Raw genomic sequence first — 27,801 nt, forward strand, 5'->3', positions numbered from 1 at the left:
TTTAATCTTAAAGAGTTCAAGGAGAGCCATGGAAACTGCAGTTCCCACTTGTATTGAGAGAGTACTGGCAGATTAGATGGGGGTGCTGAGATACAGTTAGTTTTACTTGTATGAAATGTTGGTGATCCTGAAGCCTTGGTTCAGATGCTGGCATGGGAGGGAGTCACGTTCTCTACCCATGGAGGCAGCATTATTGAGTGAAGTACTTAGAGCAGGATGAGATAGGCAGAATAGCCTGTCCCTTCCCCAAGTACCCCACCAGCATACCCAGGCTGAAATCAGCACAAGGCAGCACTGTCAAGTGTACCAGGAACCTGGAATATGACTGGGGCGTTGGGAGGAAGACAGCACTATCATGTCTGGGACATAATTGTAGCATTAATAAAGTAGACGTGTCTGGGCATTATAGCACTGTTTTGAAAGTGAACCCTTCAGCTTTCTTTTCATAGGAGTGGCAAGGGTGGTTCTGATCCACATCCTAGACTAGAAGCCCCTGTTGCAAGGATGAGCCGTTGTAGGCATTTAGAGAGGGGCATGGTGCATCCTCACAAGTAGATCCAAAAGCAAAGGCTTTGATGAAAAAGAAGAATGAGATACAGGCATTAATGGGTTGTGCAGTAGACATGGGGGTGAATGGTGAACACTATCAGTCTCCTCCAAGAAGAGGAAGATAGAACCCCCAAATTTCATATTTGTATACTACTCACATCTTGGTTCAGATATAAAGGAGCAAAGTAGTGGGAGGGACAAAAATAATGGAAAAAACCCTAGAACTAAATAAAATATGTGCATGATTTGGATTTTTTATTCAAGTAATAAAATGTGGGTTAAACATTTCACATAAGCTGTTTCTAACAGACACAAAGTTATGGCCAGGGGTAGATAAAAAATGGCTCGAAGGAGAAGAAGCCCTGGGCATTTATTTAGTTCATTGAACTATGTATCCCCCAGCTGAGAAATTTGGTTGTAGCATTTAGGATCCAATGGAACTAACTCAATTTGGATGTTAGAATAGAATTTGCATTTCATCTTTGTCTCATGGTTTGTTGGAGGGCAAATTGCCCCCAAGTTCATTAAGTTCAATTGCTCAGTTTTTACTGCATGGTAATGGCAGCTATCCCGAATGGCTTTGTTATGGTGATAACAGTACCAGTCATGGGGCCTTGCACAACCTGGAATTGTCACCACTACCTATTGGGGGGGATCTTTCCTATACTCCCTATTTCTACTTAGCCCAGAAGCCCAACAATCTACACTGCTTACTGCTTTCTCCACCTTTTTTGACTGGTCTGTTTGTTGTTGTTTCTTTTGTGGGAAAGGGATACAACAGACCAAATATCAAGGCCTTTATCTTGGGGTATGTCATGATTTGAATATTTTCTGCAGTTAGGTTATAGAACAATGAGAAGCATGGCTAGGAAAATCCATTTCTTTCTGTGCAGTGTTTTGATCCAGTTTATAACTCAGGACCATTGCTTTGCCCAACAGTTGGCGTTGAGCCACTGGCTGTGGTAATGTAAGAATTCGGGACCACATATGAACATGTGTCACTCAAGATCCTTCCTTTACTGACTGTCATGTGCTCTCTTCCCTCATCCCACTATCTCAGTATCAACTCCATTCCTTTAAAAGAACTGGGAATAGGGAAAAAAATTCTCTTCAGAAACTAGGAAGATATGCCTGGTTCATCGTAACTACTTATCAACCAATCTGTAATCTACTACACACTGCAAAGATTTTTGAAAACTGTGCTTCCAGCTTCTAGTCAGGCAGCCAGGCTCTAAACCCTGATCAGGGAAGCAATGCCATCTCACTCACATGCCACAGGATAGGCTCCAGATCCCACGTTCTCTGCACATCCTTGGGGGTTGCAAAAGTATCCCACGTGCACACGGCTGTGGTTTTATCGTCTTGCGTTCATCACCCCATTCAGGAAGGTAGATTTTTATTATGCAGCAAAAGTGCTGCTTCGGGGTAAACCTTGACATAAAGCAATTGTTTTCTTGAGTCCATCAGCTAACCCAAGTATAAAAAAATCATAGACAATAGACCTGAGACAGGTTTCAGATCCTTGTTTAAAAGCACTGCTCTCAGAGAAGCACTTGGTTAAGGAGTTATCTCAAATGTAGAAAATAAGCTTGACATTGCCAAGGGAAGAGGAAGGGTAAGAGTCAGAGTGCAGAGAGACTCCTGTCCTTCTTGACTAGATTGCAACACCAGACTTCCAATAGCTTGGAAGGAATTGTCTCAGCAGCTCTTGATGCTGAATATTGGTCTTGGCTATATCAGCATCCAGGGGCATTTAGTTAGTAGCTAATATGTGCAGACAAAGTGAGAATATACAAACCCCAGGAGGTTTGAAGGTAAGTGGACATAGACCACCAAGCTCTGGCAGTTCATTCATTAGCCTCTCACAGTTAGCAGTCTCTAGGAGAACACAGCTGGAATCTAGGGCGCATTGTGTGGGAAAGCTTTTCTTCTTACTGAACAACTTTTTCATAGGATTTCCCTCAAACTTTCCCGCTTCTGTAGGACATCAGGCACACAGAACTGGTACCTGCTCCCAAGGAAGACTTTCATTTATGCAAAAGTATATCGCCTTGTGAGATAAGGCTTCTATATTTGCACCAAAAATTATGTGTGCCCCAAAGAGAGAAGAATAAATGATAAAACAGAAGGTTTGGGGAAGGGGGAGGTTTCTGAGGATGGAGGGTTCCAGGGACCTCAGCAAGGAGAAGAGGTTTGATTTCCTTTTGATGTTAGCTAAGTCAGAATTTCAATAGGAATTGAAAACAGGGTTGGAAGGAAAGATGTTTGCATCAAGAAGATGAAAGGCATGGCGTGTGTTTGGGGATAGCAAAGAATTAAGACACACTGAAATCCTACGTTTATGCTGGAATTGAGTGAAGGAACTGGTAAAAGATTTTAAGGTACCTTTGCAAGATAGGCTCATGTAGGAGTAAAGTTATGGTACATCTCAGTATTCGCAAGGATGCAATGAAATTTATTTACTGCTCTTCTTACTTTAGTGCTAGTTTCTGGGGTAGATTTTCCTAAGGTGACTATGTACTCAGACTCTTTCTAAGCTCCCTCCCACTGGCCAGCCCCCCAGTAGAGAGAAAAGTGAAAGACAGGAGATTATGGGAGGAAGTTTTGTTAATCAGGCCTATGGATGTTTTATATTATTTTCATTGATTAAAAATTAGCCATGTGACCATGCCTTTCTACATATATATGGTAGCCTTAAACAAGTATGTGATAAAACAATGGAATGTTGGGTAGCTCCTGAAGGGAGCCCTTTATGTATGGATCTATCTAGGGGGTGAGTGGGAGAGAGTCAAAGTCAAGGAAACCAAATTGAGCCGAACATCAGGCAGAGAGAGAGAGAGAGAGAGAGAGAGAGAGAGAGAGAGAGAGAGAGAGAGAGAGCCCAAATTGGAGGGTCTCCATCAGTTCCTTCCCCTTGAGGCTCAGGAAAACAGGCAGAAGAAGGGGAGGAAGAGTTGTAGGAGATAGAGGGGCTGAGGACACCAGGAGAACATTCCCCATAGAATCAACTTAACGTGGTTCAAAGGAGCTCGCAGAGGCTGAAGCAACAATCATGGAGCCTCTATGGGTCTGAGCTAGGTTCTCTGTGTATATGCTATTGTTAGCTTGGTGTTCTTTGAGACACCATAACAGTAGGAGTAGTGGGTGTGTGTCTCTGACTCTTTTGCCTGTTCTTAAGACCCTTTCCCTCCTATTGGGTTGCCTCACCCACTCGTGATATGAGGGTTTGTGCCTTGCTGTATCTTGTTCTGCTGTGGTCACTTGATATCCTGGGGAGGCCTACTCTTTTCTGACAGGCAACAGAGAAGTATCTGGTGTGGGGGGGAGGGAAAGTATGTGTGCGCCAGAGCTTGTGTGTGTGTGTGTGTGTGTGTGTGTGTGTGAGAGAGAGAGAGAGAGAGAGAGAGAGAGAGAGAGAGAGAGAGAGAGAGAGAGAGAACTGGGTGAAGAGGAGTGAAAGGAAACTGATGTCTGTGTGTATTAGAAACAAACAAACAAACAAACAAACAAACAACATACTCACGAAGATCTGATAGAGCTTGAGGTAACCAGTTACCATAGCATATGTTGGGTTTTAGAAACGTTTGCTTCTGCTGTTTTAACCCAGTTAGTGTATTGCTTAGCCAAAGGTTGTAATTCCATTAGGATCTCCTCTGAGCTGAAACTGTAGTCGCAGGTTGTGAGCTGTAACTGTGTTACTGTGTTTCTAGCAAAGGCCGGCACTTTCTTTGGAAGAGTTAACTGGAACCAGCCTGGGGACTTGGGCTGTGCCACAGTACTGCAACCCAAACAAAATAAAACCTGACGAAGCCAGCAAACCCAGACTGGAGTTTAAGTTACTCTAACAGACTCTAGGGAAACACAAAGTGCAGTTGTATTAGCTATGCAAAATTTGCTCTTTGACCTTACAGCAAGGGAAGTTACCAGTGCACACACAATCTTCTGCCAGCGTTGCAAAGTGTTGGAAATGTTAACTTTTAGCAATTATGCAATAGTTAAAAACTTTCAATTTTAAAATATACTTTAAAAATAGATGCTGATCCAACAAGAACAGAGGATATCAATGAAGGAACTGTGCCGTCTGCGCACGTAAGAGAGGCCAGCACACAGACAGCCTTGTGTGGCCAGAGATTTAGAGTTTAAGAAATTGCTCACAGATGAATTTCTTAGAAATCAAAAGCGAGGGTCAGCACTGTCCTATCCTATCCTCCCTCCCTCTGTGTCTTATGCATAAGCTGGGGCCTTGTCAGGGGCTTGCCAGACTCATGTTACCCACCTCTGAGGTCTGATGACAGATCTCTAAGTTCAGGTTTATGTGGAGCTGAGAGAGAATTCTCAGAACAAGTCACAACCCTTGGGAGATTTTTAATGATTCTTGGTCTGGAAATAATATAAAAGCAGGAGTGTATTTTGTGGTATTTTTGAATGTTTTGTATTGGTTTAGGGAACATCCAGCATTAAAGAGGCTCAAAAATAACAAATCTTTAAGAAGATCTAACACGACTTCTTTTATTATTTTTCTCCACCAAACAAACAAACAAACAAACAAACAAACAAACAGTAATAATAAAAATAATTGGAACAATTAGGGAACATAGAAAGAGAGGACAGGGCAGGATAGGGTGGGGAGAGGCAAAGCTTATACTGTCTTCTGCTTATGCAGATGGGTCTAGGCAGGGTAAGAGGAAATGGTGACAACTTGGTCTTTCCCCCGAAGGACCAGGGTCTTTTGAGGCCTAAGTTTCTCTTTTGGTAAGGCCTCTTGAGATATGAGTGCTTTATCTGAGGCAATGGGGAGCTCTAAGTAAATTAGTTTTCTAGCTCAAACCCCAGAGAACCTAGTCTTAGGCATCAGAGGAAGCTCTGGGTAAATGAAACCCTGGGAGAATGTCCAGGACATGGCCATGCCAAGGACCCCAGAGCTCAGAGTCATTGAGGAATGGCAAAGTCCTAACCCTACCCCCCACTCATGGGGTTGGCATGGGGTTGAGACTTCTTAGGAAACAGCAAAGCCTTCTCTTCTGGTTTGTGTAAGGGTATTGATAGTGTATGAAGAAAATGTCTATTATGGCTTTCTGCCCTGGAATATTTATGGCCTGAAGATTGTTCCTCTATAGAGACTGCTCCTACTGAGACTAGTCAAACTTGTCTGCCTGATCCAGCTATATACCACAAACCTGCCTCCTTGCTTATGTATAATAACTCTATCTCCCTGGTCAGCTATATGCAGTAACCCCACTTCTCTAGTCAACTATATATAATAAACACATAGTTCTTCTAGAACCTAGACAACCTGGTTCCAGCTTTTCTTCATTTCTTCACTGCCCCTTCATTTCTTCACTGCCCCTGTTAGATCTGTCTTAGAGGCCAAGCAAGGATTTGACACCTGTTGATCTATTTACCAAATTTACTTAACTTCTGAAAAAGAAGACCTTATTCATAAAGTTCATTCGTATTGCATTAGGATAGTCTTTTTTTTTTTTTTGGTTTTTCGAGACAGGGTTTCTCTGTGTAGCCCTGACTGTCCTGGAACTCACCCTGTAGACCAGGCTGGCCTCGAACTCAGAGATCTGCCTGCCTCTGTCTCCCAAGTGCTGGGATTAAAGGCGTGCTCCACCAAGCCCGGCTCACATTAGGATAGTCTTAATGCCAGTCTTGTGGGTTTGTAGATGTGAACTAACGGGGAAGCATTTTATTTTTTCATGTTTCAGCTTTCTACACATTCAGTTATAACTCACCGAGACAACATGATCCACAGTGGTGGGAGGAGTCTATACCTCTGCCTTCTAGAAGGAACATACAGACTGATAGGCAGAGAAATGAGGAGGGCTTTTGACCAAGAGAATGAGAAGGAGTGTCAGGGATAAGGAGGGGTCCTTGGTGTTTGAAGGATGAAATACACAAAATATCCAAAGTCTTCAAAATTTCCACTATAGGCCTCAGAGGCACTACCATCTCTTCCAGTGACAGCCATTACAACCTTATAACTATTAGTGGAACCAGCTTTTGTTGAATGTTCATCAAGCAGTGAAATTATCCTGAACACTGGCTTCCAGAGCATTCGCCTTTAGCAGCTGGGATGCCTCTTCTGGTCGAACTCTCTTTGGGCCATCCTCCAACATATGAAAGCTGAGGCTGAGGGTAAATGCTTATTGCAGAAAGATGTCTGCAGAAAGATGGGATCAGAGAGATTAAAAAAAATCTCATCAATTAAGACACCTTTGTGTAGTTAGAGGATGGGTGACAAGAGGTAGTAACCATCAGAACGGTCCCCACATCCTGGAGCCACTTGCATTGGTGGCACCCATTTTTGTTGCCTTCCTTGCTTTATGCTTCTTTGCTCTGAACTGAAGTTTCATATCCTAGGAAAATGGAGATGGTTGGGTTCCCCTAAGCTTACGCCAAAGCAAGGTTTGAGAAAGAAAATGATGAAGAAAAGCGTGTGGGGTCTTGGAAAGGATGATGGCTGCAACCATGTAGCCGAGGGTTATCTTTTCATAGCTGTAATCTGTAAGGCCTACAGGAAAGAGGAAAGAGATGCATGGGGTGGGGTGGAATCCCAGGCTTACACTCACACAGCACAGTCAGTCCAGGGACCAAATCCTAAAAATAGGTCTTGTTTTTGTTCTAGATATCTTAGTTGTATCACCTATGTACACTGACTTTTCTTAATATGCTTTTTTTTTCTCTCTCTCTTTTCTTAGGGAGGCAGGACACAGTGCGTGAGAGAAGTCTGTCCCATTCTCTCTTGTCCCCAGCACCTTAGTCACACACCCTCAGGACAGTGCTGCCCCAAATGTTTGGGTGAGTGACAGTTTTCAGATTGAAGAACAATGTGATTTCTTCTGGAAGCTTCTGCCAAGTGTGTGATGTGTGTGTATTGAGTCTCGACTTGGTAGAGACAGCTGCTTTTTTTGTGTGGATAAGACTTGACTCGAACTCGATGTCTGCTCAGAAGCTGCTCTGCCATCATTGGCTTCTGGAGCGTGGTGTGCAGCTTACAACCTGGCTAGTGTCTGGTGGGTTAAGAATGGTGCTGAAGAAAGAGTCTAGCGGAACACCTGACTGTTGGAAGCATGTAGTGAGGGCATTTTGAAGTAAATGTATGGAAGACTGCAGTCTAGAATTACCTGAGAGCCAAAAGCCCCCAGAAGAATGGGATGGCAGGAAGTGAGAAGCTTGGAATGAATAACCTTTGATACACTGTAGGAGTGGAGTATCTGTTCTCACATGGAGCCTTTACCACAGACCAGGTACTGCATAGAGTTTACACCATTGAATCTTCCCAAGAAGCTGCAAAGCATAGCTACTGAAACCAGAACTCTCACAGGCCGCACTGGCAGTTACTGCTTTTAATCCCCTTAGAAGAAGGTATTTCTCTAATCTGAAGAGATGCTTAGGGAAGCTGATCACCTCTGGCTTGAATTTGGCTGATTGTTTCTCTGGATCTCTGTATTATTTTGTTATGGTTTCAGGCATTGTTTTCTCCTATCACCGCCTCCTGTTATCTTTGTATCCTAGGGTACAATTGAATCGAGGCTCGTGGAGCACATTTCACTGAAGGTTTGCAGCCGGCAAGTGGGATTGTTTTGCAGAGGTGTAGAATGAATACCCTAAAATGGAATCCTAAGCTTTCTAGCTCACAGAAGGCCTTAATTGTTTTGTCTTTGGGAGATTTTCACTGATTGTCTCTTTGATTTGGCTTCAGCCCCGTTCTTTTCAAACCTTGCCCCATTTGGAGCTCTCTCCTCTCATTCACAATTTGCTTTTTTCTGACTTATTTTCTTCCTTCACAGATTATCACACCTTCAGTTTAGCTTCTTTCTGTAACAGACCTGCCAAATAAAGGCATTTGTGTTACACCGTTTTCTCCTCTTTTCAGGAATCCTACTGCGATTCCATCTAACAATGCCTGACTTTCTATTTTATGCACAAACTCATACTTTTAAACAAATATGGCATAATTAGAAGAACAAGAGAGACTTGCTAAATGTACTGGGTTAAAGACATTTTCATGTACTGTGCTTGTTTCCTGTCCACATGTGCCACCCTGAATTGAAACCAGTGTAGTAGATGCTGCCAAGCTGAGGGCATGGTGGAACCCGTGCCATCTAAATGGGAGTTCATCAAAGTCATGGTCTTGCAGATAAATAACACTGATTAAAGCTCTGAAGCAAATGCTGCTGGTGTGCTGAGACTAGTTAGAAGTTTCTCACATGACGAATGATGGTTGTATTTAGTACGCATTTTACTGCTCACTTGTGTTTTTAAGATAGACTACAAAAAGAACAGTAAGTTTTGGAAAATATAAAGATCATAATTCTGCCAAGAGAGACCTTTTTCATCTTCGTGCTGAACCAGGGTGAAATGATACAGAGATGGCTTAAATCAAGCTGTGCAGCCAGCCTCCGAACCACTCCCTAGCATGTTTTGTGTTGGGCCATGATGACTATGGGATTAAAGTGAGATTTTGTGTTCTTTTCTGGCGAGAAGAAGCATATCCTCTCAACAACAAAAGCAGCAAAACAGTTAAAGGCAAACACCAGAAAACTTTCTGGCCATTGAAATCTCAATGTAATTCCACTTCTGGCTGATTGCTCTTAGATTTTTCTCTTGACCAGGATGCCTGTATGTGGAATACCTCGGCCACTTGGATTGTAGAGTTTCCTTCCTTCCCTTGCTCATTCTCAATGGAGCATCTCATCAAAGATCAGGATACACAGAACAGCCAGGACCCAAGACACCTCTTCATATGGCATAGCCGAGGATAATACTGAAATTACATTACCACTAACAAGTCTAATAGTTATCATCTGCCATCTGCTGGGAGTTTTGATAAGAGCCAGGCATTTTGCTAAGATGTATATCCATAATGCTAAGTGTAATTTACACTTTCTGAGGGGGTAATTTAAGGCAGTGGTCACATCTAATTCAGGAAATAGCCTGTAGTGCCAGTTAAGGAATCAATCAATTGATCAGTCAATTCATAGATTCTTCCATCATGTATGTGCTGCCCACTGAGCAATCTATCCATTGACGCAGTAGTATTGAGCAGAGTAAAAATAGTACAAACAAAAGGCTGTGCAAGGATTGAAAAGGCCATGAATCCTAAGAGATGGAAGGACATCTAGTCAGGCAGTGTCGACTCCACCCATGAATAAGAGGCATTTTAATTGATTTACAGGCAAGATCTACATAGAGGCATTATACTATTATTTATTTTTGAGACAAAGTCTTGGCTGTAACCTAGGCTGGTATTGAACTTGTGTTCTTCCCCTCTCTTCCTCCCGTGTACTAGGAGTGTTAGCCTGTATCACTATGCCCAGCTCTTCATAGAGCTTTGTATGCACCTTTAATTTTTATTAGTTATCTAAGAATGCTGTGCAGTGTGTTTTGATCATATTCACACACCTTCCACACTCTTCCCAGATCAACTCTCACCTTCCCCATACACTCAACTTTGTGTCCAAAACAAAACAAAACTAACAAAAACCAAAATAAAAAACAAAATACTTCTGGGTGTGTAGTTACACTCTCAGAGAAAACAGACTCTCCTCCCAACAGGTAAAAAAAAAAAAAAATCACAATAAGTCCTCACCTTGGCGTGGGATTTCACATCCACCTGCCACCTCCATCCTGGGATTGGGTATGGTGTGGGGTTTGTGCAGGTCTTGTGTCACACCTGCTGCGAACTCATGGGCATCTTCCTGACATCCCAGGAGACGCTGTTTCCCTACAGTCACCCATCCCCTGCTTTTTACACTCTGTCTGTCCCCTCTTCTGAAATGAGCACAGAGCCTTGGGAGGAGGGGGTATCGTGTATATGTTTCACTTACAGCTGAGCATCCCATAGTCTCCTAGTTTCTAGGCCTTGGCCAGGTGTGGGTCTCTATCGATCACTATGTATTGCGGATAGAAGCTGCACTGATGAGGGTTAACGATGCACTGATACAGGGGCATAATGATTCGTCCTCAGAAGTCTACTTAACACCTTTTAGAAAAATAATAGTAAACTCTCCTCCATGGCCTATGGCCTGTCTAGCTATGGGTTTTTAGCTTGATAATGGTCCCAGTTATGTTGTTCATCTTGTAGAGTATGACAAAACCTGAGTCAGAAAGTGGCTGTTAACTCCCATAATGCCCATAACAATACTGCTCCTGTGAGCAGGTCTTTCCAGGCCAGTCATGAATGTAGCCTGCCATCGGCACAGCTGGGTGAGAGTGATGATAGGCTTTCTCCTCTGGCCATGTGTATTGCACCTTCCAGCACAAAGCTAGCAAGTAGGAACGAGACTTCCAAGTCAGCACTAGATTGCTTTTTCACGTTTCATGACTCAAGGCTATGGTGTCTTAGTAATAGCCCTCCAGTTCTAGAGGCTAACCAGGAATACTGGTAATAAATAGCCTGTCCTGCTTAGGTGTGGGATGTGGGCCTGAGACATCAGCAGGCAACAACTCCACAATTAATAACTCATTCCTGGCCATGGTCTTTTTATTTTGTTAGTCTTTAGTATATAATAGAGATATTATTTTTTGATTATATGGTAAATCTCTCTCTCTCCTCCCTCTCTCTCGTGTATACATATGTGTGTCTCTGTGTGTGTACAGAGGTAGATTTCCATATGACATTTTCAAAAGACTTTTGTGCTATTAATTCCTCCCCATTTTTGCTGCCCTCTCCCCACCATTACCCCACTTTAACCCCTCTGATTCCATTATTCACTTTTAATGATGTGAACAGATCAGTATAAGTTTGTACCAATGTGTTCTGTCTCTATCCACTTGAAAATCCCATGCTATGGCCCCTTAGTAAATTTTTGAACTCTATGTCCATTCCACGTGAAATACACGTATCTAAACACTCAAAACTAGCATGTACCCATGAGAGGAAATAGGAGACCTTTGACTTTCCGGGGCTGGGTTATCTCAATGAGAATGATAATTTCCAGCTTCATCCATTTGCTTTAAAATTTCATTTTTGTTAATGCCTAAATAGTATTCCACTGTATAAATATGCCACATTTTTTATCCATTTATAGTTGATGCACTAATGAATGGATAGCCTGTCTCTATCCTATGGACATTATCAGTAGAGTAGTAGTAGCCATGAACGAGCAGGTACTGCCGTATGAGGATACGAATTCCTTTTGGAATATACCTGAGTTGACCATGTGATAGACCTGTTTTCAGCCTTTTGAGGAACTTCCAAACGTCTTTGCATAATAGCTACATCAGTTTGTGTTTCCGCCAGCAGTGAGTAACTGTTCCCCTTTCTTTAGAGCCAAGCTAGCATTTGTCCCAGATTTTTTTAAAATTTTTATTTCTATGTTCCTGCAGTTGTTTGTTTGCTTGATCTTTGTCACTCTGACTGGGATAAGATGAACTTAAAAGCAGTTTTAAATTTGGATTTCTGTAACGACTAAATAGGTCGAGCATATTAACCATTTATGTATCATCACTTGAGAACTTTCTGTTTAGGTCCATGCCCTGTTGTTTAATTGAGTTGTTTGGTTCTTGATGTTATTTATTTTTGAGTTATTTGTATCTTATAGATACTAATCCTTTGTCAAATATATAGCTAGAAATGATTTCTTCCCCTTATTTGGACTGCCTCTTCCCACAAGTGATGGTATTTGCTGGAAATCAACAACAATAGAAATGACAGAAAGTATACAAACTTATGAAAGCTAAGTAACTGAAATTGGGTGGTGGAAAAAATCTAAAGGGAAGGTTAAAATTTTCTAGAATTAAATGAAAACATTAACAACATATTGAAATCAATTGGAATTTATTTATTTATTTATTGTAAGTGTCTGACTTTGACCATGTTCAGTTGTAAAATTCTTGAGGTACATATAAGTATGGGCATAATTATAAAAGTACTTCAGGGGGACTTTTGGGATAGCATTGGAAATGTAAATGAGGAAAATACCTAATAAAAAATATTAAAAAAGAAAAAATAAAAGTACTTCAAAGAAGCAGAGTTTTATTTTGTTTTACAAGGTTAGAAGTCTATCTCTGGACTGATAGATTAATGTTCAATTTGTGAAAATTACTAACATTGTTGCTGTACTAAATAATTTTAAAACTGGTTAGAGATGTTTCTTATCCTATATTGTTCTAAATCTAAGAGGTGTCTTGGCAGAAGTAATTATAATGTAATGGGTCAATTTATGTGATTCAGCTAATGGTTTTCTTTCCCTCCCTCCCTCCCCCTCCCTCCCTCCCTCCCTCCCTCCCTCCCTCCCTCCCTCCCTCCCTCCCTCCCTCCCTCCCTCCCTTCCTTCCTTCCTTCCTTCCTTCCTTCCTTCCTTCCTTCCCTCCTTCCTTCCTTTTACTTTTTTCTGAGATATGGATTTTCTGTGCATCTCAGGCTGTTCTGGAAACTAACTGTATAGACCAGAATTCAGAGATCTACCTGCCTCTGTAGGTGGTAAATAGACTGATATGTGGGTAGTTTGTAATCCCATCTTGCAGGAATAGAGACAGGTGATCACTGAAAGTGGCTTTCTACACTAGCCCAATCATTGACCTCTGGATACAAGTGAGAGAACATGCCATAAAATAGAGCTAAATCAAGAACAATACCTGATGTCAACCTATGGCATCCAAACATGCATGCACATACACATGTGCGCGCGCACACACACACACACACACACACACACACTTGCTTCTACACATATGCACTGTGCAGATACACTCATCCACAACACTTACATGCCCACTATACACACATATACAAGCCAAAAAAGCATAATGATTATGCTTATTTTTGTCTAATCATGGGATATTTTTTGGTTGTATGCTTTAACATTACCATTACAGATAAAGATCATGGCAGGGAACAGTGGTTGTGGATGCCATGTTTTGAGTGAAATCAGAGAGCCCAGAGTGATCACACCCAAGGTCATGAAAGCATCTATATATGAGATCCAAAGCATAGCTCACTGTAGTCTTCTGATGTCTGGCCAATGTTTTTCTCATGATGAGACCCAGTTGATTTAGAGCTGGGTCTGCTCTGAATCCTTGACCTTTCATAGAAGAAAACAAGTTTTTCTTACCTCCTATTAGTTCTATTTCCAACAACTGTAGTTGTAAAAACAGCATTTAATATGTCTATGGACATTCTGTGCCTACTGAAAAAGATTCCACCAGGCCCACAAATGCTGAATGTTAATCTTTTGTAAAAAGAAAGAGGAATGTGGCTATAAATTTGTTCAGTGAACATGAATTATTGGTTTTTAACTTAGTCTTTAATTAAAGTAACATTTCAGAGATGGTTGCACATTGTCTTGTGAGTAGAAACTCAAGTGGTGAAAGAAATAAATCAGAGCCTATTCTTTTTCTGGGAGTGTGTTGGCTCCTCTCTCACCAGTCCAGTTCTCACAGAAGCTGGATATGGCATGTGGACTTGCTGTCACCCTTTATGTCCCTTGAATTAAGCTTCCCTTTTATGCCTCTGTGTCATTTCTTTCCAGATCTTATATGCAAACCTATTTAGACTACTATAATAAAATATTGACCAGGTAACTTTCAAACAACATAAATGTATTTCTAGAACCTGGGAAGTCCAAGAACAGGGTTCCTACTGATTCTTTGAGGTTTTCTTCATAGTTTACTGATGTTTCTCTTGGTGTTCTTCAAACACCATGGGCGTAACAGAGGTGTTTCTGGGGTCTGTTACACAAAGATATTTTAGTGGGAATTCTGCCCTATGAACTATTCACCTCCCAAAGCTCTCCCCTGCTAATATTATTGCTTGGTGGTTAGGTGTCAGTGTCTGAGTTTTGTGGGAACACAATCATTCAGACCATATCAGATGCCACTTCACAATAGCCCTTAGTATATCTCAATTCTTTCTAACCACAGCCACTCTCTCATTGCTGCTACATTGGGAAATGACATTACTTGTTGTTTAAGGTACAGCAGAATTAGACTTAATGTCTAGAACTCACCATGTTGTGCTGAAATGAGCCTAACTCCATGTAAGCTTCACAAGGAAGCTTATAGCCACTGTGGTAAGAAGATAGTAACAGTTCATTGAATCTGTAAAGTTCATTATGGAATTAAATTTTAACACAATTGGCTTTCATGTTGATAATTTTTAGGGGCTTCCTGGTATACCTGACCCAAGGCTCTATTTTTGTATATCATATTTATCTGTTCATGTGAGATTGTTCCATGGCCCTGTGATGTAATTATTGATGACAAGACGGTAATGTGGGCTGCTTCTGGCTTTTGTCTTGCTTACATTGTACTTATTCTTGTTTCTCTATAGGTCAGAGAAAAGTATTCGACCTTCCCTTTGGGAGCTGCCTGTTTCGCAGTGATGTTTATGACAATGGAGCCTCATTTGTCTATGACAACTGCACAGTATGCACTTGCAAGGTAAGGGAGTTCTAGAGTCTGTGGCACTACCCAATGGGCTTAGATTACAGTAAAACTATAGGCAAATGTGATAGCAGTTTGCTTATCAGGAGGAACCATTGCTGGTGGCATCTGAAGAATATGCTCATACCCAAGGTTACAGAGAAGATCTGGAAGCCCGCCTAAGGATGCTCTACAATCAAATACAGAGGGCTGTGTTCTAGGGCTCTACCTGAGATGAATCCCGTAGCACACCTGGCAGTGAAAATAACTTTAATTGTATTCAAGAGAAGACAAAGGCCTGGTTTTACAGTTCTCTACAGAGATAAACCTGCTCAGTTTCAAAGCCCATGGAAACTCTAATGAGGTGATGCCTGAATTCCATGGTTTTCATGATCCTATGTTATATACACACAGCTATATATAAATGCATAGAAGCATCATCATCTCCATGCCTACAACATCACATCAACACTGAAATCTCACAGGCCACAGTTTTCTCATGGAAGCTGAAACTGAAACTTTGTTGAGACCTGTCACCTTCATGATTCTCCTGCTTGAGGGATAGCCCATTTGCCCACAGATGGGAGCTAATTATGCTATCATTTACATCATCTTGGGTTTTCAGGAAATCTAGGGCTTTGAGAGATAATCAAGCAGCGTGTCCCAGTCTTCCAGCAGAACTCGAAGGAATACTTTTCCTGAAATTGTCAGCGGCTTATCATAATATGGGCTCATAGACATTTTTGGGAAAGTTGATACTTGATGAGTCATGTATGTCTTAATTACTATTCTATTCCTGTGAAGAGGCACCACAAACAAGGTGACTCTTATAAAAGCATTTAATTTCACACTTCTTTAGTTTCAGAATGTTAGTCTGCTATCATCATGGAGGAAAGAAGATAGTTGAGAGCTAAACATTGTGAACTATAAGCAGCATAGAGAGGGAGGGGGGAAGGGAAGGAAATGGAGAGGGAGGGGTTGGAGGGAAGGAGAGATAGAGATGGAGAGAGAGAGAGAGAGAGAGAGAGAGAGAGAGAGAGAGAGAGAGAGAGAGAGAGAGAGAGAGCTTGGCAGAACCTTTTAAACCTCAAACCTTACCCCCAGTGATACACCTCCTCCAATACCACCACGGCCCCTAATACTTCTAATTTTTCTCAAACAGTTCATCAACTCAAAACTAAACACACAAATATATGAGTCTGGAGGGAGCATTTTTATTTAAACTACCACAGATGGGATTTGTTATATCAATACCCCCTTCTGTTTGTGTAGAGCTTCCCTCTCTAATAGACTCACTCACGGTTCTTTTTGATTTCTAAGGCAGGTCTGGGAAACCCAAACAACCTCTATTATGTAGAAAATGAAAGAAGGGCAGGAAGAATGGAATCTGTCATCCCATAATGATCTGGAATTTCTTGTCTCACCAAGGAAGTATGCTGGGGTCTTGAGCATGAAGTTAGAGGCCAGTAGAAGCAAGTCTGGGAGTGTGGCAAACCCACTCCTGCTATAGATATTAGTCAGGAAGCATATTTTGAAGTGGATGGAAAGCTTTTTGTATGACAGTAAAGCATGGTGCTAGGAGAGTTCGGCTTAGAGCCATTGTGGGTTATTAAAGGAGGACTGAGAAAGCTCTGTAGGAGAGGTGAACGTCATTTTTAATTTCTAGACTGCCTTGCCTTTGGGTCTCTAGGACTCAACAATGGTTTGTAAGAAGAAGTGCTCCCACCCTGGTGTCTGTAACAGTGATGAAGATGCCTGTTGTGAAGAATGTCTCCTACGGGTGCCCCCTGAAGATGTCAAAGTGTGCAAGTTCGGTAGCAAGATTTTCAGGGTATGTATGAAAGAAGTCATCACGATGTTATGAGCTTGTGGGAGCCATCAAAATGGCCATTAAAAAGCTCTGGACATAATTCAGATTATAATTTTGCATAATTCATACATTTAAAACCACACATGTATATTTAGTATATTAATTTACAAATGCATATATATATAATCAGAATATGGAAGATTCCAAATGTGTCAGTGTTATTGGTCTTTCTACATGTCATCAGCCAATGCCTGAAGCTCAGCTCAGCATGCCAAATGGCTGGTGTAGTTATGGTGCCCAAATGACTGAGAGCATACCATTTATTTGGGCATGCTAAGTATACCTTGTTAAGATCATGACCATGGCAAGATCCTGATGGATCTAAAACTTGGCGCTTTCAGCAAAATCTTATACATTTCATTTACAAAAAGGCTCAATTGGAAAGTGTTAAGATGAGGATGTTTACCATGGAAGTGACCAGTATATGTTCAAGAGTCTAACTCCAAGGTACTCAAAGGTTTGCTTACTGATCTTCCAACATCACCTGGCATGTGATCTATACTGTTTTATAGTGATCTTAAGTGGAAAGCTGTGTTGTAAGCATTTGGCTTCAGGAAGCAGGTGAAGGCTTTGTTCATTCTATCTCCTCTCTCCTATCAGCTATGGTTTCCTTAAAGATGAGGGAGACTTTGTACCAAAGATGTGCTTGATGATAGCCATGAGCACCTAGGCTCTTAATGCCATGTCAGAGTAGGAGTTCCGTCAGCGTCCCATTACTGACATGATTACAGAGAGGTCTGGGTTCTTATGGACCCTGCAAGAAAGAAGAAAATGCCTTACACCCATCAGGAGAGGGCGATGAAGCAAGTTTTCAGAGACACTCATGTAAAATACTCTTTATTCAAAGCTACCATTTGTACCCAGAGCACCAAGACAAAACAATAATGCTCCTCTCATTATAATGCTTTGAACAAAACACTTTCAAACCTCTTTCTAAAAAGATTTCTTTTAGCATCTGAAGTCTAGAGCACTTTACAGAGATTGTGAGCCCTGAAAATATTTGTCCATAAGTTCGATGCCTTTTACAGACAAATTCAGTTAGTTTTCTCTTACCTGAAAGGCAGCAGGGGGTTGGCAGCCCTTAACATATCTTCAAAAATTGAGAAAGGACAGGATGCACCAAAGATCTTGAATCTGTGTGCCCAGGAAGGAGCCTTCATCTTGTCTCTATATCTAACTCTGTTGTCTGATCGTTCAAACTTCAACACAGGTATGTATGTGTCCTGCCTGATGTGTTCTGACTGAGCTCTGACTGCACACTATAAATCTGACAAGGCCACTGCATTGGCCTTTCTCGCCAAGCAAGAGTCCAATCTATGTCTCAAAGTGCTATACTACATTTTGGGAGGAGAGTGTAAGCAAGAGTCATGTCTCTAGGGCTGGTCTGCCTGAGCTTTGTATGTTCATGGGTGCTCACCAGTTGTCTGCCTGGCCACTGAGAATTATTTGAATACCTTCCATTCTCTTCCTGACCTGGGTGGTTCAAGGGCAAGGCATAGCTGTCTAAGCATCTCAATTAACCGTGATGCCTTTTGTAGCAAGTATTTCAACTCCATTAATTGAAGGTTAGGATCTGCTCATGCATCATGTATAAAATTCAAATTTCCTTGTCTTCTGGGGTGAAAATTAAAACACCTGAGCACATGAGGGGCAAGATGTAGACATGACTTGCTACCCCCAGAAGAATGCTCTGTTTTTTGGGCCAAGATTTTCCTACCTTTAAAACAGTGTCTGAAACCTTCCCTAGCCATTGTGTTAGGTGGTCAGAGTCACCTGCCCTAGGCAGCTTAGTCATGCTCTCCTCAATGGAGAAACCTTAACCCACTTGCTCAGCTCTACCTGTCGTTCAATTCTCTGCTGTGTCCTGTAGGATGGAGAGATGTGGTCCTCAGTCAACTGCAGCATCTGTGCTTGTGTGAAGGGGAAGACAGAGTGTCGAAAGAAGCAGTGTGTTCCTGTCAGCAGCTGCCCACAGGTATGTAGGAAATTCGGCTTTATTTTTCTCTGTAACCTTGGGAAATGCGCGGCATATGCCATTTTCTGAAGACAACTGGGAATTCCCAAAGCTTACATATATACTGCAGGAGCTAAAGCCCGTTGTTCAGCTCCCTGATTCTTTCTTTCCATTCCTATTTGGAGTCTAGCCTTGTGTGACAAAACTCTTGTCTCCCTTGCTACTATCTTCCTGCTATTTATTGACATCTCTCAAACCTCTGTAAACACTTCTCCAGCTTCCTTGCCTAGACCTTGTTTTCTATTTTTGGGTTTTCAATTTAACATCATAACCACATTTTGCTTCTCCTTCCTTCTTTTTTTTTCTTCAAATCTCAGCCTTCCTCTCATAGCTATGGTAATATGATGTGGTTGTTTAATAGGAACGTCCCAAGGAGGATTTCCTTGCCTAGCAGAAGCCCCAACTCCTCTGCAGAAAATTCTGCTCTAGCCCTGCCTCCATTGTAGCCCCACATGGAAACAGCATCCTTATGGAAAGACCTCTTTTCAAAAACCCACAGCCCAGGCTTGAATAAAGCCACCATTATCTTCGGAAGCATGGGTTCCATTGAATTCACCTCAGCAACTTGAAACCTTTCAAGGCTTTGTACGTTTTGAGAAAATGTCAAACCTATTTAGTACCTTCCAGTGAATGAAGAAAACATATCCATATATTCAGAGCATGTCTTCTATTCTCTGTTATAGAAAGCTTTTAATTTTATTCACATCTGCTATTATTATAAACAAAAAGTTGCTGTTTTTACTTGAGTGCCAAATGAGGCACAAAAAAACAACAGCTGTTGCCGTTGCACAACTGAATTGGTGGGGAGGGGGGAGAAAAGGGAAAAAAAATCCCCTAATTAGTCTTGCTTTAAAAAGCCTCAGACATAAAACTGAAAACTTCCCATAAAAGAAAAAAAAAGTAGGTACAATAAGCAGACTTGAACTTGGGCTGCTTATAAATATTCATTGGGAAAAATGGAATCACATCATTTCTGCCAGTCCTCGGGGAACCCTCACTGCTAATGAACTCTCCCAGCACATGTTAGTAATAATGGGCTTCCTTATTCTACAAGACAAAACCGAGAAGTGGTGCCAACCTGGTGGCTGGAGTAACTCGCCTCAGCAGGCCACTGTGGGGTTTGCAGCTTAGCTTCTGCTCTACCACTTGTAGCTGGGTCGGTGGTTTCTGCTGCGAGGTCACAGCTCCTTATGTTGCCTGCTTCCCCCTAGTGATCTTACTGGGTGTGCTACACTCAGGCCAGGCATGTCAGTCCCTCCCAGGAAGGCCTCTGCCCAGCCCCCAGCCCTGTCCCCTCTGCCCTTGCTTCTCAGTGCCCTGACTTGGCTGGGCCCTCCAGGACCACCTTTCTGTTTCTAGGCATCTTTCCAACTTGGTTTCCCTCCTCACACTTCCCCTTCTCAGAGGCCAGCACAAGGTCTTTGGAAGATAGTTTAGCTCTACCATGAAATACCTTAAAAAGAAAAAACAGCAGCTTAGCAGTTTATTTCTCCTTCCCTACATTGATTAGGGAAATTTTTAAAAGAAAATTAGAAAAACTAGAAGGTCTCTGTGCAATCCACACACACTGTAACCTTTCCAGTTACACACTACCCCCCTTTTCAGAAGGAGCCTATGGTTGTAGTCACTATTTGCCCTCCTAGATAATTCCCAAAGCTCTGGGGGGAGGGGGACCCTCAGTACACTGTTTCTTAGATAGATACCATGAGTTTATATTGAAGCCATTTCTCTGGTCACAGAAATAACCTCACTCCCCTGAGACTGCTCCACTGAGGTAGGTGCTGAATAGACCCTTCTTCCAGACGAGGCTACAGATCATCCAGACAGCCCAGGCTCTCTGACTTCACAGTCTGTACTTTATTTTTTCCCTCACCTATTTACTAACAGGAGCAGTTTTACTGAACAAGGGAAATGGCTGTGTCTGGTGAGATATAGCTGCGGGGAATCTCCCAGTCTCCTTTGATTAGAAACATAGCTTTAACTCACACCATTCCAATGGGGCAACCTGCCTTGTCTGAGCCTCTGTGGAAATCATTCCATGGAGCTTGGCTGATCCTTGGTTTTGTCCTTGAGGAATTAAACGAGATCCCCTTTGGCATAAATTCTCAGCCTGTGGGTCAAGACCTCTTTGAAATGGGGGTGGGGTTGAATGACCCTTTCAGAGGGATTATATATCAGATACTATGCATATCAAATATTTACATTATGATTCATAACAGTAGCAAAATTACAGTTATGAAGTAGCAAGAAAAACTTTTATAGTTGGGGGTCACCACAACATGAAGAACTGTAATTAAGGGTTGTAGCGTCATCTATGGTATATAGAGTTTAGTATGTCATAGGAGGAGTAGTTGATGCAAGAAATGAATGAGACATGGCTTTAGTTCTTTGGTAGCAAAATGTCATGTGAAAAGCTAGTGTGATTATTTCTTTTGAAAATATTCAAACCTGCTCTGCAAACTGCTCACCAGTGGTGAGCAGAGACTGGGCTTTGGGTCTTTGTCCTGGGCTTGGGCCACATCTTAGTGCACTTTGCTTCCTTAGTTCTCTGTGGAAAGGGGGGTGAGGTCACATGTCCTTAGAGTGTCATTTTGAATTTCAAATGAGAGGAAGCAGGAGGCACGTACAGCAGTCTGTCCTGCAGACAGTTGAAAATGCATGTCTTGAAGAACTGTGGCTTAAAAAAAAAAATCTGTAGTAAAAGAACATGGCCTGCAGTGTCACATAAAAGGAAGTTAACTTTCTGTTTCTATCACGCTATGACACAAGTTTCTTCACCCCTGGAAGGGGAAATCCTCAGCTCAGAAAGAGTTCGCTCTTCTTGGTAACAAGGACTATCATATCATTAAGCCTTAAGGGATTGGCTCATTAGGTCCTCAGGAGCAACCCACTGTTAGGTCATGCAGGAAGTGTTGTTCCTGAAGTGTTCATCAGCTTCTGCTACATCTCTTTTTCCCTGTGATGAATCACTGAGTCAGAGATAAAGAAGGACCATTCTCTGGTACAGGTCTGGAGAATATGCGTTCTTCTTTAAAAAGTGAAAAGATATTTGACTAGGAAATGGCAGTGTATTTCGAAAGCAGAGAGAAAAAAAATGATTCAGTTCTACAGAGCTCACTGCTTTTTGCTTTGATTGTATAACAATGAGTTAGCATGCCTGGTACTGCAGGGGAGGAAGCTTCACTGAATCCGATCTGTGCTGTACCATGTCTGGAGCATGTGAGGGAGCACTTTAAGCTTGGGTTGCAGGATACCAGAGAGCTTTTCAGAGCAACAGCAGGAAGGAGGTCCTGATGGTATGGACAGAGTGTCAATGGTTTCCAGTTGTGTGTGTATGCACTTAGCTTGACTATCAATGAGAAAGCTGTGTCCAGCCTGTCTCCCTCTTCCTTCATGAGAAAAATCACACCATACTTTGAGGTATTCTGTTTCTAAGAGGACAAAACCAGAGAAACTTCTGAAGTGATTTTGCCTGGCCTGGACACGTGATGCATTTCACCACCATTCAGGCTGTCCAGTTCAAGTGCAATTTGGGGTGATTTCATTGGTTTATCTGGTGTTATACTTTGAAAAGAGATTTCTTCTCAGCAGACCATCTCTTAACATTAAATTTTTGGTTTCTTTTTTCCCTCCTGACCAGGGTAAAATTCTCAACAGAAAAGGATGCTGTCCTATTTGCACTGAAAGTAAGTTCATTCTCTGGGAAAATGTACTCATCATATTTGTTTAATGTTTTGTGATGATCAGGGAGACCTGGTGTAAATTTTCTATAGATTTAACTCTGTGAGTGTTAGATGGGCTCGTCCACGGTCCCACTGGTACCTGGTATCAGCTGCCATCCTCTCACAGAAGCTATATTGAAACCACCAGAATCTGCTATTAGGAGACCTCAGGAAGATACATGGATAGATAGAGTTTTAAAGAAGAACATCAGATAACTTAATGTGCATTTGAAACTGCTAATAGCATTTTCAGTCCTTGGGGCTAAGATAATGATGCTCAGTATAGCCATCCATCCATAATCTCTAGGGCGTTTACTTCTTCTTACACCATCAAAGAACTGCACTTCTTCCTCCCTCTCCCAACTCCTCATCCTTCCTCCTGGGCACATTTGATATTGTTGATGGCAATGAGCTTGCATCCTGATACTTTTAAACGAGTTCCTGGAGGTTCTATGAAATTGTTGTGACATTTGAGAGCTATCTGAGGCTGCCTTATTAATCTCAGGGACAGAGCTTTGTGCTGGCTTCACAGCAGCCCCGTATGGGGACTTGTGCCTACATCCATTAGGAAATCACCATGTCAGTCCCAAAGTTTACTTGACTTTGAGACAGCTTAATGTAGCATGCTATTGAAAGAATGGTGTTAGAAATACATTGTCAAGTTATTTCTGATACAAGGTGGTAGTATTAGCTGAGCCAGGAAATTAATTAAAAACTTTTTATGAGCCAGTTAGGATTAGAGTAGTGGACTTTTCTGGCATTTGGCAGCAGCTTTTTATGGGAACAGGTTTGTTTTTTTCATTTATCTGAAATCAAAGTTTATATTGCTCCAAGAAACCCTAGTTTTCTCCTCTTTGATTGTTTGATAACAAATATATAAATATATGTCATTTTATATCTATACAAAACTACATATGGAAAACTGTTATATGTTAATGTATTATATAAATACATAATTATTCTTGCCTAATATATATTATTACTTTTAAAGGTAGTCATGAAACTTTACAATGGATGAAACTGCTCATTGAATTAGCAAAAAATAAGTTATAGATTTAATAAAATAACCTTCCTTTGAAGATAATGAAGTCATAAACCAGCTCAAGGGAGGCCAGTCATGCATGACAGCAGATTCAGAAATTAATGCAGAAAGAAGCAGCAGTTATGATCAATCAGTCAGTGATTCAAAAGCACCTACTTGAATTATTCCCCTTAATTGTCTCCCAGAGACTCTCTCTTTATGGCTGGATCCGAGGCTACCTTCAACCTCATTCCCTTCTCTGTGCGCAGTCTCCACTGTGTACTGAGAACTTTTCAGCCACACCAGTGGACATGTTTGCATTTCTCTATAGAGTGTAGATAATGAAGCAGAGAGAGACTAGATGAAGTATGGACAGACCTCCCAGGAACTTCTGATATTTTGCAGTACACCTCTTTTTTCACTTGCATGGCACAGATGTATTATATCTTCTGATTCTCTGGCTATCAGCCTCATAAGAATATGGGCTTTGTGCAGAAACTACCTAAATCTTTAATTGCTCAAATGCTTAAGAGTCAAAATGGCGATTAGTGACATATTTACTAGATTGCATTAGTTTCTCTATTACGAGAGCAGCCTAGTGTAAGCTTAATGTAGATTTAATTCTATAGGTGTGAGATGCGCTTGTCCACCTTCATGCAGACATAAAGCTGGATTTTATTGGTTTGTCTATTACAAGCTAGATTTTCCTTATCTAGAAGTATGATGACTTATAAAAAAGTAAAAGAGAAAGTAGAAGACAAAGGAGGACAGCAGTTCTCAATCAGCCATATCAAGTGCTGTGTTGTATGAAACGTATGAGTGATCCATCCCTTCCATCACTCAGGGAGACAACCAGAGAAAGCCACCCAGCTGGAGGGGCACTGGGAGGCCATGGGCTGCACCTGCACCTGCAGGTCAGAGCTGGAAGCGTGCAGGCATGCGGTTCTCGGCACAAGTCTGAATGATATCATCAGATGGCTATTTCTCAATCTCCCCTGGTGTTCTTTCCATCTGTTTGCCCTCGCTTGCTCTCCAGCTGATCTTCCTTCTCTGCTGTAAAACACATTCTCCTTGGCAAGCCTCGTTTGTTCAGATTCAGTTCAGAGATGGGATAGCTTCCAATTTTTTAAAGCAATGCCCAGCTTTCCATAGTGCATCCAGGTAGACTTCTCCTGGTGTCCCTTAGCCACAGCCTAGAGACCTCCTACTGTGAAATTCCTTTGTTATTATATCTGAGATCTGGAATAAACCTTTGGGCTCATTCTTTCCTCTGCTTATTAGTTATAAAACGTCTTCTGGCATACAGGTTTCTAGAGGGAGAAACCAAGCCCAAAACTTTAAACAAAGGCTGGTGTTTTCTAAAACTAGCAGATTCCAGGGTTTTCAACCTTTGTTTTATTGACAATCTACCCCAGCTTGCTTTGTTTTAGCAATGCCCTGTGTATTGCAAAATATTTAGCAACAACCCTTCCCTCAAAGTGACAACCGATAATGTCCATAGACATTGCCAAGTGTCTCCTCGAGATCAACTAGTGATACTCCAAACAGGGACAGCCACACATATGAATGCAGAGACAAACAGCCAAGGGACAAACACTGATGGCTTACTTACTGTCAGTACCTGCTGATTCAGCATAATAGGAGGGGACAATGATGCTGCCCTTCTGCTAGCCTACAACCAAAAGGCCTTGAGGTTTATTGAACATGATTTTATATTTCTATTCTCTGGGTTTACATATAGTTATAAAGACATATCCTGGTGGCTTAAAAGTTGCTGTCATTGCTTAGAAGCGGGAAATAAAGTGCAGGCTACATTTAACAGTGTGACTAAGTTTACTTCTGCTTTCACTGCATATGATCACACTAATGCTTTGAATTATTCAACATCTATATATGTACATGTTTTATATACTTTGTAAGGAGGCAAGTCTATATACTTACATAAATACATATAAACACACATAAGTGAAATTGATGTGGCTCTCAAATCCTTGCCGATGCTTTTTGATTGTAAATGCAAAGTGAATGATGGGTCACTGATGCTCACTAAAATCCTGTGTAACTCCTTTCTGCCTGGGTTTGTCTTAGTTGAGTTTGGCATCTTTTTCCTTCACTAGAGGAAACAAAATAAATTGCTTGCAGTTTATTTTTTGCATGTGCCAGAGAGTTGCAAGTTGATTGCTGGGTAGGAAGCAGTCACAACGGTAAGAAACCACTGTGCTCTTCATATCAGAGCAACAGGTAAGGTGGATCTAAGGGTGTAATGGTGATTTTATTAACATGGGGAGTCCTCTTAGAGTCAGGCCCAAGGAAACTTTAAGAAGCATAGCTGCTTCTTAATAACTTGAGACATACCATTTTCCTTTCCAACAGAAAGAATTGAATTGGGTTTGGATGATTTACTTAAAGTAAAATATTTGAAGTGAGCTAAACAAACTTCATAAAACTTTTGGCAAAAGTGCTCTCTTGCCAAGGTATGAGGCCGTAGCTGGAAGGCAGTCTCTCTCTCTCTCTGCTTGGCTGGGTGTCATGTGACTGTGAGTTAGGTGCCAGGAAGTGTCAGAACTCAGGAGGACTACTTGGAGATTACTGTAGCATTTGGTTTATGTGAAATGCTCTTTTATAGTGTACTGGCAAATCATGGGTGGAATCTTGACCTCACCAACCCGCAGAGACCAGAATCAGATAAATTCTATGCTGGCTGCGGAGCTCTTTTCAAACTTGGAAGTAATACTTCAGTGTCAAAGTTTGCACTGATAAGTAGAGTGTGGGGGTGAGGTGGGATGGAGGCGTCAGGGCGGGGGGACTGAGAGATGGGTTGTGAAAGAAGTTAATCTCTTAACCAAGTCAGAGGCATCCAAACCCTTTAGGACAGTGTTTACCCACACCCCAGGTCTCACAGGTAACTTAAACCCTTTGTGTAGCCCCTTTATATAGCTCGTGCTCGCAGAGACACTGCCCAAACCCAAAATGCAAGCTTGTAGTTTTGAAACCCTGAAGCTGGTAGTGTCTACTGAGCACATATGTAGTCATGACTGAAATAACTTCCGCCACACACACATCCCATAAGTCACAGAAAACCCTGAGTTTCAGCAGGAGGTACACAGTCACCAGGTGACTCTTTTATGTCACCCTAAGTGGTTAGAGTCTAGCTGTATTTAGGACAGTGGGTCTGCACCAGCTTATCGTGAGCCCTGGGCCTGTTACCTGTACTCATGACAGCTAGCTGCAGAATTTGCCCCAGCTAGTTTTGTTGGCAAGTCTTTCTATTCTAAGCCCACTAGGATGCCTGATACTTTTTAATATGTGTAAATAAACAAAGCGAGTGTGTGGAGACAATAAAGGACAATAATTTAACTTTCTGAATAGTCAGGGGCACAAAGCACAATGGAAAAAAAATGACTGTGGAGCCAACCTATGAAAATTCTTCACCGAGAGAGCCTCTACAGATCAGCAATTCCGTGTTTAAAAAGGGCTTCTGGCCTCTGAAACTTAAGTTCTCTCAGCACTAGGAGTTTGTCCTTACCTCAGACAAGCAAGGGAATTTGACACTAGGCTCAGGAAACTTATGCAATAAAAATCTGTGGTGTTGATTTTAGCCCTGCCAGGGAGGTGTTAAGCTTAGTAGCCACTGAACTTTCTGCTAGTGCCTGTGGATCTGGCTCTGACACTTTCTGAACCTTGGCTGGCAGGCTGGTTGAAAGAGAAGCCCCACATGCCAACAGTGGGCCAGTAGAGAGCCCACACAGGAACAGCTGTAGGGAAATGAGTCCTTTGCTTTGCTGTGCTTTCTGTTCTAAGAGGTGCTATCATTTTACCTTGGTCTAGAGTGGAGGAGTGAGACTGAAGCTATTCTTTAAGAACTAGATCATCTTTAACCTCCATCTCTTGTTAAGTTCTTCAGGGTGAGCTGCATTGTATTACTTCTTGAGAGCAAACACAGTGTAGAAGCAGACAAGGCTGGCATAGTGCTTCTGGGTCTAAGGGTGAGTACTTGACAAGTACTCAGTAACTTAGTAGTTCATTAGTTAGTTAGCCATGATAACCACCATCATTAATGTCATCAACATAACTAGCCAACAGGACCAGCGATAGCAACAGCAGTAGACAACCTTTATTTATCATCATCTGCTATATATCCAAACTCTGTCATGGTTGTCCCATTTGATTTCATGTGAATCTCACAGCTATCTTTTGGCCAAGTAATGTCATTAGCTATAGTTTACAGCCAGGGAACTGAGATTGGTTTGGA

General features: G+C 41.8%; 1 protein-coding gene across 2 annotated transcripts in view; it reads left to right on the forward strand.

The window, feature by feature from the left end:
* The window catches only part of Bmper (BMP binding endothelial regulator), a 267,045-nt gene that overhangs the window by 130,552 nt on the left and 108,692 nt on the right, over nt 1-27,801 (forward strand). For both annotated transcript variants that reach the window (XM_021172558.2, XM_029481077.1), the window contains exons 7-11: nt 7,254-7,353; nt 14,831-14,940; nt 16,613-16,753; nt 18,663-18,767; nt 22,447-22,492. In XM_021172558.2, the coding sequence (XP_021028217.1) occupies nt 7,254-7,353; nt 14,831-14,940; nt 16,613-16,753; nt 18,663-18,767; nt 22,447-22,492 (502 nt within the window). The remainder of the gene's footprint in view (nt 1-7,253; nt 7,354-14,830; nt 14,941-16,612; nt 16,754-18,662; nt 18,768-22,446; nt 22,493-27,801) is intronic.

This window comes from Mus caroli, unplaced genomic scaffold, assembly GCF_978045245.1.
Source record: "Mus caroli unplaced genomic scaffold, Mus_caroli_1 scaffold_11, whole genome shotgun sequence".
Taxonomy (NCBI): Eukaryota; Metazoa; Chordata; class Mammalia; order Rodentia; family Muridae; genus Mus; species Mus caroli.